Source organism: Channa argus, chromosome 6 (genome assembly GCF_033026475.1).
Source record: "Channa argus isolate prfri chromosome 6, Channa argus male v1.0, whole genome shotgun sequence".
In the NCBI taxonomy this organism is placed as follows: domain Eukaryota; kingdom Metazoa; phylum Chordata; class Actinopteri; order Anabantiformes; family Channidae; genus Channa; species Channa argus.
In genome coordinates, this window is record NC_090202.1 from 14,329,742 (window position 1) to 14,346,628 (window position 16,887).

A 16,887-nucleotide genomic window follows, 5' to 3' on the forward strand; every position below is an offset into this window, starting at 1 on the left:
AACAGAGTGTATCACAGCTTGATACCCTGATAGAGTGGTGCCTTGCTTGTTTTTACTGTTGTGTGTAACCATTTCCACATTAATTCACCCAGTGTTTAATCTTGATTTGTCAGGTATGTCTCAAGTATCTGATTGATTATGACAGATTATGACACTAAAGCCTGCTGTTTTCATAAGACGTCTCAAAAAATAAAACTGAAGATTCAGCTCATCCATCCAGCTTTTAGCTTAGCCTTTAAAATACTGTATTGAATATTGATTAAATTCTCAACATTTGGCCTTTTAGTGCAAGTACAGTAAAGACAAATAGAAACAGGAGAACCAATGTCAAAATGTTTATTGTAAAATGTTTCAAATGGACACAGAAAAGACCACGTATGGAAAATAAGTTTATGTGTATAAAAAGAACAGACATTGTACTGAAGCAGTATGGAGACATTCAGCAACCATAAATTTTGATGATACCCTATGGTTTGTGCAGCTGTGGACTACACTGAATAAGAAGACGCTGTTGGATTAAAAAAAGTCCAACAAAGTCTTTCAACAGACAATTTTATACTCCGTCTTAGTTGATTGGTAGGAAATAAAATAGTTTTGCAATTTTTGGCCAGAATTAAAAATTATAATATTAAAATGAATAATAAATAGTAAGAATAAGAACATTAAAAAAATAATCTATATCTATCTAAAAATGCTTTCAATGCAATCAAAATACAGATACAGATGAATTTTCTTTCCTTTTTTCCTGGTGTGACTTTTGGCCACTGTCCTAATGCACTTTAGACAACTACCAGGCTGCTCTTTGCATTGACACTTTTATCTTACCCACATCCTTTGTTTTAGGGCAATCTCCCACCATCACAAAGCTTATGCTAAAAATGTTCATGTTTAGTGGTCCAGTGAGTGGAAAAAAGAAGAAGGAAGATGAGCACACTAGCAGAAGAGGTCAACTACAGTGTACTGGCCCTCATCAAAGCTAAGAATGGAGGTGACATGCTAGCTTAGTATGTATTCTATGTATGTAGTATGGTGTTAAAATTTGCTCCAGAGTGATACTTTCCCAAAATTAAAACTTTTATTTTTGGATAATTTTCCCATTTGTATTTTAGGTCTCATCATTAAACAGTTAATTCACTTACAGGGTACATGAGAACAAAGTCAGTGCCAGCTGCAGTTTGGTGGGATGTCACAAACATAATATTCACCTCAGTAACACTGCAATAAGCTGTCCACAAGTGGACGTTTGGCAGCAGCTACAGACACACACAGTCAGTAAAGGGACAAGAACAAAAAGCGGCCAGCCTCAAAGAAGCACTGCAGACAAAGAACAAGGTACTGTACCAGTATAGTAATACATTAAATCAGTGTTTGAAGGAAAAAAAAAATACAACACATTTTCCTATAAAAATATATTGTTAAATATACAAGACATGCGCTTTAGAAATATATGCCGGACCAAAGACTAAACTTCTGAAAACCACATTTTCACAGGCAATAAAATTATTTTGTTAACCCCGTTTCATCAGAATTACATGTGAAACATTTGTTGTTAAATTGTTTAAATAAATTAAGTTTATTTTTCTATTTTTTCAACACTTCATAGTTCAAATCTGATAATTATGAAGATTACAGGTCATGAAAGGACAAAATCAGAAGTGAAGTCTGATTGTTAATCAGTTTTCTGCAGCAAAGCCAACCAACCAACGATTTGGTGAGTAACCAATAATTCAGCTGACAAACAATTAAGCCTGAAAACGGGGCTTAAGTATCATATCTGTTTCATATAATAAATTCAATTGGACAAATCAATTTCTGGTTAAAAATCAATTATAATAAAATTCTGAGAACTAACAGACTCATTTAATGTATTGATCTGATGCATCTGTACTTCTGCAAGACATAATTTTTAATAGCTTTTAAAATAATCTAAATAAGGAGTCTGTTATTGTTTCTTTTTGTCAAATTATGGATCTTTTTTAATCTGACTTTTCTTAACTGTTCCGGCAGTGAAGTGCTGCAGCCAACTGTGGCACATTTTAAACTATTGCTCTAAAACCATAAAGTACAACAGCTGGAGAAGTGGAATGGTGCTGATATGAAAAATAAAAACAAAAGGACTGCTGTGATTGGCCTCACAGGGTAATTTCTTTTTCTGATTGGTTCCTCGCTGCATTTCCTCCTAGCCACTATAGATAATGTAGCGATGCTCTCGCTGTGACAGCACAGATCTGATGTACACCGTACCAATACAATTCACAATCACAGGGAAATACAATTCTACACCACACTCATGTGCTATCAAGGTCCAAAACTGAACACATGCAAACTGCTTGCCTAAAGTTACTAAAAGTAAAGGATATGTTAGCAAAAACATACACATAAATCAAATATTTTATATATTTGTATTCAAAATACATTAATTATTGTTTTTTTCAAGTCAAACCTATCAAACTGTCTTTGGCCAAGAAATATCTACAGACTATAAATGTCAATATACAGGAATGAAACACAAATGTACTCGAGATCATGTAACTGATCAATAGGGGGAAAAGCTGATACCAAGTATCCAATTGTTTTTTATTTGGAGTGCTCCAAATATTTAAAGTGCTTCTGCAATATTCCCTCAGCATTTAATGTGAAAAAAAACTCCATCAAGTAAGGCAGATTGGTTTTATCTACTAAACTGTACTCTGAAAATACATGTACACATTTGTTCTGACGAGAAAGGACACTACAGGGGCATAAGAAGAGGACAGCCCTCAAGAAAGGTCATGATTATCAATCAAATCTAGAGACAGATGTCAGAGCAAAAGGGTTAAAAGTCTGGGAGAGCATCATCACAGCTGTTGATATAAAACTGGGTGAATAAAAAATAAAATAGCAGCCTATTCACACACTTTCCCATGATGCTTTTTCATACAGCTGAAGATGTAAAAGAGGAGATAAATTAAGAGTCTCTTTAAAAAGGGAACTACAACGCAGAGAAGTGGGATGAGATGAGCAACACACTGCCAGGGGGAACCCCCCCCCCAAAAAAAAGCAAAAAAGACAACACCTAAGAGTTTGTTTTGAGGAGAGATCCCGGAAAAGCTCACAAGCTTGTTCTGGTTTCTGTCTTAGGCTGTTACTGCTGTAGTGGACTCTTGACATCTGGAAGTCATTCTCCTAGACACAGAGTGCGCTCTTTTGCTGGGATGACTCCTGAGGCTCCTTTAGGCTTTCTGTGATGTACAGACACCTGCTGGTGTGGCTGCGTCAGGCCACACCCATCTGCCCTGGTTAAGAGGTTTTCCCCACAATTGGGTTGTCCCTGAAAAAGAGACAGTTCTTTGAGGAGGAGCAGCGATTTTTGTGACTGAGTGTGACTGCAGCAGTAACAGCACATCATGTATGCACATGAAGGGAAAACCATAAACTAAAATAAGTTAGTTAAGCACAAACAAACTTACAGGCATTATACAAGTGTTGCGTACTTACAAGCTGCCGTACTGTGCTATGGTGTCATTCCTGACGTTGTGCTGCTTTTGAAGTTCCTCCATGATGTTTCGGAGCTGTTTGAGTGTCTGAAAGGTTTCTTTGGGTTCCTGAATGGTGAACTTGGAGTATTCCTCCTGCTCCCGCTGAGGGCCTTGGTACACTGCCATACTGGCACATGCATCTACAGAAAAGAAAAGAAATCATACAATGCAGTTTATTGGAAAAGTTTTATTCAATCAGAAATAGTTTGTAACATGAACAGGTACAATTGCTTTTAGAAAAATAGCCCCCTCAAATCTAATGTTGGAACGGAGGGTTGTTTTTGAAGGTATCCTCCCATATGAAAAGCACTTCTGCTGACAAATACTGGCCCGTGAAATTTTTGTTACATTTGTATTGTACGAGCCTTTAAAGGACTTGTTACACAGATCTATAATGGTGAAAGCCTTGAGTCTTACAAATAATTCACTAGCAACTTGGAGAAAATTTGAGAATCCAACATGGCTCTTAAACCCTTGTGTTGTGATGGCACTTTAAGACTTAAAATTTACATTAGAGCAACAGTTGAGGGTTATACACATTCACCCAGATTTAGAAAAAGTAATAAAGTTAACGTGTCATGTCTGTAATGTGGCCTATACATCTTGCCTATTTTGGGTACATTTTCCATGTGCTGGGCTCCATGAAGATTCAGTAAATGTGAGCGAAGAATACTTGTAGTGTAAATTTAAAACTATGATATGTCTTGTCCCATTTACTAAACCTGGACAAATACATTATATGTAAGATTGTATAAAAAGTAACTTACAAATGGGAAAGAAAGGTGCATGGATCCAAATCATTCTACTTATTTATTGCTCATAATCTCCACAGACCTAAGATAGACTGGCATCCTGTACAAAGTGTGCACTGCCTTCTCACCTCACAATGGCTACACTGTGACTCTTAACAGGATAATGGATAGATGGCTCTCTAACAATGACATAATGATGCACAAATCCAATAATGGTAGGAGACACTTTTCTGACACTTGAAAACAAGTGTAATAATCGAATGCTAAATCATGAACAGGCACTAACCCTCCATGTCTTGGAGCTTGGAGCTGTTTGAAGAGAGAAGTGAGAAAATTCTTTCTGTTTCCCGATCACAGTCTATGTCCAGCTGCAGGTTGGGCATAAAGATGCTGAAACAGGAAAGAAAAATGTAAGATTTTCCCAGCAAATGAGATCATAAAGAAAGAAAAAATATATATATATATACACGAGCTCTGGCTCGATGTGTTGTGAGTAAATACAATTGAACATAAAGGCATTACAAAATGCATCTATGTAATTTACTGGTGTTTATTTTATCATGGTAGGAAATCAATATTTTTGAGATAACGTATTTGACGGTTTATGCTAAAATCTGGGATTACACTATATATTTAAAAGGGTGAAGACCAAATTAAACTATCCTAAATAGGAGAAGGTCTGTAGTCTGTAGTCCTGGAAAACAAAAAGTACGGAACTTAAATCTATAACTAATCTATAACTACATAAAAAATAAATGTTATTTTTAATGTATCCATCTTACATATTTTCGATAGTTGTGTAAAAAGTTGATAATGCAAGATAGAGAACGATGTGTAACTGTAACATAATGTGAATGGTTGTTGAAAAGTAGACTCCTGTGTCTCCATGGAAGTGAGGGTGTAATGAGCAATGAAAATGGAAAGTCTAGTCTGCTGTACAAGAGTGTTATGGATTCAGTTTTACTTATGACAATGAGGGGGGAAAATGTGGTAGATAAAACACTGACTATGTACAAGCACTGTGCAACATGTGTGGCTTACGCTAGCAACAATACTGTCTATATTATGAATCAATATATATTAAATATATTAAACATCACCTCACTGTGTCTGTTGACAGCACTGGGTAAAAGTTAGGTAAGGAGAAACTACTTCTCCCTGCAGCATTCAAACAGCCTCCCCATGCAGGTATAGACAAGGCAAAAAACCATAGTAAAAATATCAATGGGGATTAGAGCAAAAGTCATGGACCCCTATGCTGTTGTGAATGATGCAGGAGCGAATGACTGAAGTGCTTGAGCCACAGTATATTACCCCCTTATCTGATACACAGCACTGAAAATAGCATTTATCTGAATTGTAATGTTATGGTGTGTGTCTGTTGTTTTTTGTTCTTTATGTTCTTACTTGAATTTTAAGGAAACAGTTAACTTCTTTGCCAAATAAAGGCAGTGCCCTTTACTGCTTTACCAAAAACAAAACAAACCGAACCAAAAATCATGACCAAACCACTGAGATATGAACTTAACTAAACCACCCTTCATTTGCACAAGTGTCAATCTCTTAAACAGTCAAACGTCTTGCAGCTACTGTTAAACATTGTCACTAAAATAGTCTAGCTGTGGAATAAGTTTTATTTTTGTCCTTTTAGAGTGAGTATGTCAGTTTGTTTTTAAATGTTCACTTACAACACATCTGTTTTTTTATTACTCATAGCTCTGCTCTTGCCCTGAGCATCTTCTTGGTTGGTCAGATTTTCTACCAGTGGCATGGGTTCAAAACAGCAGTGAGCCATTTTATTAAGTGTTTATTGTCATTGGCAACACGTCCCAGAAAATAGCAACAATAGTGAATACTCTATCGTTGTCAAGAAAAATTTCATCTGTAACGATGTGGGGAGAACACTCACGTCGTGCAGGGCTTGCAGCCTGGGGCATTGTTACTCTGGTTTTTGCAGCACTGCCAGGCTCCTTTAGTGTAATTTGAAGAGTGGAAGGTGGCCAGGCGCCCCTCATTGCAGCGAGTGACCTGACCCAGGACCTCCAACCACTCACTGGCTTCCACACAGTTCCCTGCTTGCACGTACAAAGGCTTCTCTGAGTGGACCACCTGAAACAGCTGACACAGGAAGAAACAGAGCAGTTTAAGAGCCAATCCACTCTTTAAAATACCCTTTCCAAACAACTTCCATAATATGTAAAATAATAACCCACAGATTAGTAAACAGAATAGTACAGTATAATAAGAGCGGTCATTGGATGTTGGACGCCTTTAATATTTCAAATGCAACAAGAATAGTTTTAATAGTTTTGAGAATAGTTTTAATCACAATAAACAAACCCAAATTAAGGGATTTTTACTCAACATCAAATAAATGTGTTTCATTTAAGGAGCAAAAGAATTTTCAAAGACTTTCAAATTTCCTCAGAATTTAGAATTTTGACCAAAACAGAAAGTACTAATCTAAACTTAAGACTTCAAATACAATACATAGGGAATAAAACTTCCACTGTAACAGGTCAACACATTAGAAGTGATAACTGGGTGTTAAAGGGGAACTGGCTCACATTTTTGCGGTTAAAGGCACTTTCATCCACTTTCTCCACTGCCTGGATATTTTTGACACTGATGATGCACATGGCTTCTTTTCCTGGAACACAGAAGTGATTCTGTTAAGATTATGTTCACAATAATAATAATCAGATCTATTAAAAAAAAAAAAAAAAAGTACAGTGTAATGCTGGTTAAAATCGACAGGTGTCAGAAAACAGTGCATCACAGCTTGCTGCGTATGGGGCAGTTTATTTATTTTTTTATAGATATCTATCTATCTATAGATAGATAAATACACACACATATATAAAAATATACAGTAGGTTTTATGAAATCAGTGGCTCAGCAAATGATGGGCTTGTCAACCAATCATGATCCGATTCCTGATCTAAACCCCAAGTTTTTCTTGGTCAGGTGAGAAACTGTGTGAGTATAATTAGAAGCAACATTGTAAAGGGCTTTTAGGTACCGCTAAAGCAGAAAAATGCTGTAAGTGCAGACCATTTACAGAAACAAGCAAATTCAACTGCTATAGCTGCCAAAAATACAACAATTTCAAAAGCCATTTCAACCCAAGTGATGGGTCAGCCTCTAATGCAACATTAATCAACTTTTTTAAAAATTATATTTGCTTCGAACTTATGAGAGTACATTAACAGTTTGATTTCAAAACTTATTTTAATTATTTATATTCTTATCTTTTCTTGTGATTGTAAGTAGTTGTTCAGCTATTTTATCTTGCTAATCGAAACCACTCATTGTCATTTACTCTTTTGACACACTTGACCACTTAACACTACTTTGTGAAGGATTTGTCACCATTTATAATGAACATATAAAACAAAAAAATACATCTGATAGGATAAGGTGGAAGAAATGTCATCTTTTTTGGACTCTCATCCCAGCAACAAAATGATATAATTTAATACAGTATAAATCTTTGTGGATTGGCTGTTCCTTTTGCCATTTCTAATCAGGCTGTAGTTTACAAGCCAAATCCAAAGGTAAGAACACAAGATTATTGGTTGTGATTCTTATACTTATGTGATCTCCTACCCATACTTTCTATTAAGAAAGACGACAATATTCATGTGCAATAAAACACTGAACTTATTTCAAATAAATCCAAGTAATAAATCAATAATTCCTTTAAGTTACGTCTTCACTAGTTTTAACATTTAAGTTTCAGATGAATAATGTGTTTGGATTATTGCATGAAAGAAATTAGTCTCACCTTTTTGTTTGTGGTACGAGAGCTCCCTGTTTGTCACTCTGAGCCATCGCTTTTTGAAGTTTTTCTTTCCAAGGGGTTTTTTACCCTGACCACGTTTATGTACTTCCCTGTAGTCACACAAAAAAGACCAAGGATCAGAAACATAAATTGTGTTTCACTGGAGGTAAGCAAAGAAACATAATGGGCAAAATTAAATTATTTCTAAACGTCTAAGGTCTAACTTCCGGCCTGCCAGCATTTTCCTTACTATTCTTATTTAATATTACTACAGGTAGAAAACCTACTTTTCTTTTATCTGCTCTGTTAAAGTGAAGTATTGATGGTTAAATCTTTAAACCCAATCTAAACACATACTACTCCATGTACATTTACTAGGGATGAGTGGTTAAAAAAAAAGAAGCCACATACTTTTGTCTTTATCTAGTTTTTATTTTGCCTCCCTACTGATACTAAACACTCACCCCTCCTTGAGAACCACTGCATCCTCCAGCCCACTGGACTCCTTGCTGACTTCAGAGGAGATCTCATCAAGAAACTGAAAAACAGGATTAACAATTGTAATGTAATGTCGGTATCCTTTAACAACAACTTCATTTAAAATACATTTTATAAAAATTAAAAGAAGAAACATCTGATTTTTGATTTAAAAAAAAAAATAAAAATAAATAAATAAATAAATAAATAAATAAATAAATAAATAAATATATATATATATATATATATATATATATAAAAATACAACAAAGGCCAAACCAAAAAAAAAAGAACCATTTCTAATTTAGGAAAAGTAGTCCAAGTGACTTCAGTCTTGCAAGTAAGGGAGATATGCTTATAATATTACTCTAGTCCAATTATTTTCTAAGATTTCTTTGGGGAATTTTCATTTGTAGTATTATTTAAAATATTAAATCAAAAATCAAAAGCAAAGTCTAATAATAAGTTATGCATTTTAAATAAAATTGTGGATTCAATTTGTGCTAAACATGTACATACATGCAAACATATTCATATTAATTTGTAGAAAATATTAAGAAAATACCTTTTTAACTTTTTCAATACACTTGTCTTCTTGGAATGATTTATAGAAGTCGTACATGTAAGTTTCCTTGAAACTAGACTGAGAAGAGGAAAAAAACTGTGTGACAGATCTGAAAATACTAAATTATTTAAGATTTTAGTAGGATCACACAACAGCAAACATCAAGCCCCATTTTCACCATTAACTACAGTAACATTTAAATTAAGTATATCCAATGTTAACAGTTATCCTGCAGCATGGATTTACTTGTTCCTTGATGCCATAAATCTCTGTTGTCCTCCAAAAACTATTAGTAAGCACACCAGACAGACAACGCTACACTGTGTGACGTTTCTTTATTCTGAAAGCCAAGTCCCTTGTAAATACTGTCCACACTCTTAAAGTCACTGTAATTCCACCAAAAATGTTGTTCATGTGCAGTTAGGTAAGACACAATACAAGGAGGTACAGAATCAGAGCATTTGATGTAATGTTGTTGATGTTCAAAAATACAAAAGGTCACTGGTTATGGAATGAAGAAATATGTCAACTTGTGGAGTAGTGTGTTTGAAGTATGTGTTTTAGTGCATTAATAAAAAAGGTGAACCAGGCTGCAGGATGACAACTGAACAAACCTAATTAGAGAAGACTCAGTCTTGGGTTTAGTGTCTGTATGGCGATTGTGTAAAAAAATGATAACTCTAACACTAAAAACTATACCACCACCAGATTATATACTGTTTTATATACTACAAGTTATCTTACCAGTTTTTTTGACAAACTACCCCAGCTGCCCAAAGTCTGGATTGTTTTTGAGATGAGTGTAAGTGTGCGAGAAATCTCAGGATCCTAAAATTAAAAAAAAATTAATAAAAATGTGCAACGACAACAATGCACTATGTATGAAATTGTTAGTTGTAGAGCTGGGGTGATGCACTTACAGGATGATGGGAACGAAGTTGAAAGGTGTGAGGAGAAAGAACAGCAACAGCAAAAAACCGCAGGAACACAAAGCTGCTAACAGCTGAGTATTGAACATGGGGATCAGCTGCAGAGAAAATAAAAGGACATGCAATTAATGACACTTTCTAAAATAAGCTAATTTAAAAATCAAGTGAGTTAAAAAGTATAGAATGAAACTCTTGTGAAACTTGGCAATTTGGCTCCATCTAGTGTAAAACAAGTGTTAGAGCATATGTAAGGCATAAATTAATCCATTTCACCCTTTTATTGATATTAAAAAGCCTGGAATAAAACTTGTGTTATATTCCTTTAACAATGCTGTTCTTGCTCATTTTATTTTTCCCCTCTTATATGATCTTTAACTTCAACTGTACCGGGAAAGCGTTTGCAGGCCAAGTGTCTCAGTGACCTAAATACATCACACATAAGTGGAGGGCAGCTCGCACTGGACTCAGTGATGGAGGAGAAGACTTTCTGGACATAACCCTGAAGATTCTCCTGCAGAGAGAAGAAAAACATATAGATTTAAAAAGGAGAGGAAACTGGGTATTTTAAAAGTTAAAGACCACTAAAATTCTCAATCATATGGATGTTGTGCTTTGCTTTTGTGAGTAGATTCACTGTAGCCCTACACCAAAGAGGTAATGTGATACATAGTAAAGCTTTAAAGCATTTAAATGCAGTCCTGGTTTCACAAGTATCAGCCTGATAACATAACATCGAAAGATTTTCTGCTTTTCTTCGAGACAGTGTTTTTACCTTGTTGACCTCCACGTTGTCACCCTCCTTTAGTTTAATTGGGTCTATCTCACATGTTTTGTTGGATTCACAAATCTATAAAAGATGAAGAGAGACAGAAAAAACAGCCACTAATATTTAGTGTAATGTATTAAAGAACAATAACAAAATTAGAGGTTTACAGACAGCAGTGGTTCAGTTGCTGAAGTGGCTAAAAATCTGCTGTGGTGACCACAAGCTTATGGCATAAGTAAGGGGGACAGAAAGAAAGGAAAGAAAAATATGGAGATTTTCTGTTGTCAAACTGTGGAGTTATTTCCATTTCCTTTAACTGTTAAACAACAACATCAGATGATGAATAAATATTGTAAACACAGCCATGTCAAAGAACTCAAATTTGTATTAAATAAGCCATTTACTTAACAGCAACCACTGGTATATTATGGTTTTATTCTTTTTAAAACAAACGTTTATGAGAATTTATTAAAAAAGCATGTTATAAAAGTGGATGATGCAGCAACCTTTAGGAACTTCCAAGACTACAAGTCTGCATATCTGCTAGTCTGCAGTGGAAAGGCAGATGTTCAAGGAGAGTTTTCCGTATTGACCTCAGTGACTCTTGCCCATTTTGGCATAAACACCAGGTGTGTTGGTGCTGCTATCTGTGTGTGTCCTACTCATACCTCATCTATTACAGGCTTCAGGGTACCCGCCAGGTATTTCTTTCCCACAATCTTCATCATATCATCAATGCAGCGTGTTGCCAGTGAGTTTCCCCGGAATATAGTGTTAGCCTCCCTGTAAGGACAAAGAAATTTTCTAGAAACATCAACCAGACAATAAAACCATTATTGACCACAGTTCTTGACAAAAGACCATGTGACAGGTTTTGGGACATGCTGGGATAACATGTGTTTAAGTACTACAAAAGGGTTTCTTCCAGCATTTAAGAAGACAAATTATTGTGTTTTTATGATCTTTGTTTTATGAATTAGAAGTTTATCAAATTTATTTCAGAGCTACTTTCTGTTTTATATTTTACTTGGTGACATTACCATAAACATAAGAAATCATGGCAGAAACTGTAAAAGTCCCACCAAAGTAAATAAATAAAAACTTGAGTTAACGGGAGTTAACATGGAAGCTTTAAGAATACGAGAAATAACAATGTGTTGATATTTATTTATATCTGTGTTTACTCATATTCACCATGTGTATCTGTGCTGTGTGTCATGAATGTACAATATGAGTACTCACTGAGTGCTGTCCAGCTCCAGCGCTGCCACAGCAGAGACAAAAGGCACAAAGCGATTGTGGTGGAGCAGCAGTCGGACCATAGGCAGAACAGCCTCGTATCGATCTCTGCAGATTTCCCCCACGATGTGTGCTGCTGATGCTGAGATGGGCTGACAACAGTAAAGACAAAGAATGGAAGGGGACAGGGTGAAAAGGGGAAATACACAGAGGTAATTGAAAAAAAGGTTACACAACGAAGTATAAAAGAAATAATATTTCAAATTACAAATTCCTTATTTAACTTCTTCCCATATTTTAAAGCTATATCTCCACAAATTCAAAAAATGGTGTCAGAGTACAGTGTGTATGATTCTTTAATTCTCTGAAACTAGAAAATGCACACATCTACACATTCTTTTAAAGATCACTCCTTCTTAGGATTTCCTGTAATTTGACCTGTCGTCCTACCTTCACGTCAGGGGATTTGAGCAGCAGGTTGCAGAGTGGAGTGTAGCAGGCAGATGGCAGCACTGTGTCTTCTATGTAGGTCAGCTTCAGGCGCAAGGATCCTAAATCATCGGACTTTGACTTGCTCCCATTCCCTTTAGGCTGGAGGAGATACCTGAAACAAACTGCTATTTAGTCTATGGCCATCTGCGCTCATCAGAACTGCAATAGAATATACTGTGTATACAATGACCCATGAACCGAAAGACCAAATTGCTCCTGATTTACAAAACAGTTCAGCCTGCTGATGTGAAACCAGCTGATCAGCACACTAGAAACTAGCTGTAAAAATGACAGCTGAGTAGAGCAACAATTACTAGGTTAAGAGGAGTTGTAAGGTAATACATTTCTGTAGTTTTTCTGAAGAACGTATACTAGGATGTGACTGATTACCTAACAAAAACAAAATGCAATTACAAAGAACTAGCAAATGACCAGTGGCTTGCAAGAGCTGAAGAAATTTGACATTTTTTGATCGAAAAGCTGACACATCACACTGCAAGACCATCAATCCAAGAGAACAGGGAAAAACTGACAAAAAGGACCACCTACAGTAGGATCCAATCAGCAAAAAGTTTTAAATAATAAATGGTTAATTATCCCAAACACAGTTTTCTCACAAATACTATAAAAAAAATTGCTGAATAAGAAACAAGAGTCTCTACACACAAAATTAAAACTCCCACATTTCTGAGCAGAAAAACTGGGCAAATTGTTAAAGATGCGCAGTGTTTTGCTGTTGTCTGCCACTGTTACTACATTGTGAAAAAAAAACAAAAAAACAACACATTTCTGGATAGACCGGAAAACTATGCAATAGAGAGACATGTGAGCATGTTAACAACAAATTTTACCAGGCAATAAAGGTACTAGTAAACTTAAAACAGACGACGGTGCATTCAAAGTACATAAATTATGTGTCTAAAGACATTAAGGTCTAATGTTAATGGATTATCAGGATACATGATTACATTCAGAGAATGCTTTACAGTAACTACAGACTAAAACAGCTCAAACTCAAAACAGTCTGTATTTCAGCATATACAGGATATAAATCAGACAGCTGCCAAAAGTTAACCTTTACTGATTTTATGAAGCTGAGCAGTCTTTGTGTGCAGCATGGAAGATTTCCAGCATAAACATACAGTAGGATATGAGATACTGCTAACATGCAAAAAGCCACCCACGCACTCAACTCACAGCCCTCATGTACCAACAGATTGCCATCTGGCATAATCTCATATCACCTACACTGACGCAAACCAGGGAAACACCCACACACTGGAAAAAACAGCTAAACACTGAGAAATCCAGGAAGATTTTCAGATCACCCCATTATGGCACAGAAAAGAGCCATTATGGGATAAGCAGCAATCAAAGTCCCCAAAGTAAGACGCTCCACCTCCTGAGTGTAGAAACCTTATCTGGTTAGGAGAAAGGTGACTGGGCAGTGAAGTGAACGACACAATATCTGACTTGGTTTTGTTTATTGACAACAATCTAATACATTTCATGACAGAGATCGGTCTCCTGACAGACCAAAAAGCATAAGTGTGTTAGTGTGTGTGTGTGTGTAAAAAAAAAAAAAAAAAATATATATATATATCTATATATCTATATATATATATATCTATATATCTCTATCTATCTATCTATCTATCTATATCTATATCTATATCTATATATATATATATATATATATATGTATATCTATATCTATCTATATATATATATATATATATATATATATAGATATATATAGAGATAGATAGAGATAGATAGATAGATAGATAGAGATATATAGATAGAGATATAGATATATATATATATAGATAGATATATATAGATATATATAGATATATATATATATATATATATATATATATATATATCTATCTATATATCTATCTATCTATCTATCTATCTATATATATATATATATATATATATATATAGAGAGAGAGAGAGAGCGCCAAAAGCTGGAAAAGTGTTAATATAGAACAAAATAATTTAGTTCTGCTAAATCCTGTTTGAAAAACATTTGGCTTTTTAAGACAATCCATGGGAGATTATACTGCGTGTACTGCAATGCTGCTATGCATTTATACAGATTCATTTTCTATGTTACGCTGCTTCTTGCTGCCATTTGTATTGCTCCTCATCATGTTCATGTCTTAGCCTACCTGTTCACAAAACATTTTTAATTTTGTACCTAAATTAGTCACATAATAAAGCCTGATCTATTCTAGTGGATATGAATGAAGCGGTGCGATCATAGGATAAAGAGGCGTGATGTTTGTATGCAAACATATGTCAAGAAAAGAAAATATGTCACAGAAATAGTTCATATCTGTTTAATGCATCTGTATACATTTACTTTTCTAGTAGAATGGAAATGTTGGACATTTTCTTTTGTCTGGTGCTTACCAGGCTTTGTGGATATGGTCATTTAGCAGGAACTTGACAGCAACCCGTGTCTCTCCCAGAAACACATCCTGAGCCAGGTTTTCATTGTTCCACAAATCAACTCTGCAAAGGTAGAGAGGATGGAAACTGAAACAGACTACTTCATCTATGACTATATGACTTTAAACTACATTAAACCACAAGTAAGACATCATTTTAGTTGCTCTGTGTGTTCAGCACAAACACAACAACAACCCAACTCCAATAAGGCAAATGGGATAAAATCAGAGTCACTACCGTGTAATGCTTACCTGCTGGTGCATATGTGCAAGCGAATACAATACCCATGCAATGACACCACCTCAAATCCAAACCTCAAAACCATGCATTAGTGATTACCTTTAAAATCTGTCTAGTCTTACCCAATGAGCTATGAGTCCACTGTGACGGAAGCCCCACATATCCTTAACCAGAAAGCAAGGCTCTCTATCAGTAGTCAGAACACACCAGATCCAAATTCACTTTTTTTTGTCCTCAAGTTGTTAAGAAATCATATTTCTTCTGTCAAAACCATAGATGGGGAACAAGAGAAAGAACGAAAGAAAGAAAAAAGAAAGAGAAAGAGACGCAGAGACAGAAAGTAAAACGCACATATGAGAGGGAAATAAACAACTTACTTTATCTCAAGTTTTTCAATGTCCTCCTCCTCCACTTGAAAATGAGACTTTTTAGAATAGCTGCTGGACCGTGTGACCTGAAGATTAACATGTGATGAGTTTACTGACCTCTGCCCCATTCAAGTAATATAACAGTAATTTGACTAACAAAAACCAGAATGTACCTATACAGTAAAATTTGTAGTTGCACAATTTACCTCAAAGAAGAATGTCTCTTCAAACTGAGGGTTGCTGGTTTTCTTCTTTACCTTAGTTTTCTTTTGGTCAGACCTAGGAATATATTTATTACATAATTCAATGAAAATACTATAATATATAAAAAATATAATAAAATATTTCAGCATATTTTAATATTTGGAAGATTCTACCAAGTTGTGACGTTTTTTCTACTTAATCTAAAACTTCTCATGGCTTTTATCAGCTTTCTCAAGATTAGAGTTATGAAAATAGCTTTACTAATGCCTCAGTTCCTATTAGGTACTGCAGTTTGGTGTAGAGTGGATCAAATACATCATGGAGATTATTTAAACCAAGCTCAAATGCTACCTTGAAGAGCAGGACACATTCACAGTTGTCTGACAAAACACACAGGATTAATTATATGAGGTAGTGTGAGGTCTATTAACTAATTATATTTTCAACAAACATTTAAAAGTTTTAGTTTGAAATGGCTGTATGATAAAAGTGCTTGTATGATACAACTGGGAGGAGACTCCCTACACAGCATTCAGTATTATGTATGCAAAATCAATATATATATAAAAAAAAAAAATCTGCTTCTATACTTGAAACGTTCAAAGAATATATGTGTATGCTTTTGTTCCTCTAATGTGTGTATTTAGAGTTACCTAGCAGGTCCAACGAGTGACACTGTAGCATAGGGGTCACAGTTCTGTCCACTTATCAAAGGCAGTCCCTGGCACTCTATTATCCTAGAAGGGTGATACAATGGAAGCAATTACTGCACAGGGACACAACATAGACAAGAAACAATAATCATTAGAACAGTGCTAATTTATCATTACTATGCAGAAATATTTTCCAGTTACATAGACTAGCAGCAGGGTTTTGATCAGTCTTCTATTCTAAATGCTACTTTGAAGCTGATCATCTTCAAACTTTTAACATTTCAAGCAATTAAAGTGACCCAGACCTTGAGAAAGATTAGCTTTCAACACAGTCCCTTGGGAACAGCAACAGTAAATAATTACTTGTTGGTTCAACAGATGCTTCAGTTGAAATGCTATTGCCATTAACCCTTGATGGTCTGCATTAGCTCAGCAAT

At 35.3% G+C, this 16,887-nt stretch overlaps 1 protein-coding gene across 1 annotated transcript in view; it reads right to left on the reverse strand.

Moving 5' to 3' along the window:
- Positions 1 to 338: 338 nt before the first annotated feature.
- The window catches only part of rasa2 (RAS p21 protein activator 2), a 30,613-nt gene continuing 14,064 nt past the window's right edge, over positions 339 to 16,887 (reverse strand). The window contains exons 6-24 of the mRNA XM_067507705.1: positions 16,451 to 16,534; positions 15,800 to 15,872; positions 15,603 to 15,679; positions 14,947 to 15,048; positions 12,481 to 12,634; positions 12,034 to 12,182; positions 11,460 to 11,574; positions 10,798 to 10,872; positions 10,413 to 10,536; positions 10,017 to 10,123; positions 9,841 to 9,924; positions 9,097 to 9,174; positions 8,519 to 8,592; positions 8,058 to 8,164; positions 6,838 to 6,920; positions 6,180 to 6,388; positions 4,557 to 4,660; positions 3,478 to 3,658; positions 339 to 3,310 (exon numbers count right to left, since the gene is read on the reverse strand). Of these exons, the coding sequence (XP_067363806.1) occupies positions 3,280 to 3,310; positions 3,478 to 3,658; positions 4,557 to 4,660; positions 6,180 to 6,388; positions 6,838 to 6,920; positions 8,058 to 8,164; positions 8,519 to 8,592; positions 9,097 to 9,174; positions 9,841 to 9,924; positions 10,017 to 10,123; positions 10,413 to 10,536; positions 10,798 to 10,872; positions 11,460 to 11,574; positions 12,034 to 12,182; positions 12,481 to 12,634; positions 14,947 to 15,048; positions 15,603 to 15,679; positions 15,800 to 15,872; positions 16,451 to 16,534 (2,011 nt within the window). The 3' untranslated portion in view covers positions 339 to 3,279. The remainder of the gene's footprint in view (positions 3,311 to 3,477; positions 3,659 to 4,556; positions 4,661 to 6,179; positions 6,389 to 6,837; positions 6,921 to 8,057; positions 8,165 to 8,518; positions 8,593 to 9,096; positions 9,175 to 9,840; positions 9,925 to 10,016; positions 10,124 to 10,412; positions 10,537 to 10,797; positions 10,873 to 11,459; positions 11,575 to 12,033; positions 12,183 to 12,480; positions 12,635 to 14,946; positions 15,049 to 15,602; positions 15,680 to 15,799; positions 15,873 to 16,450; positions 16,535 to 16,887) is intronic.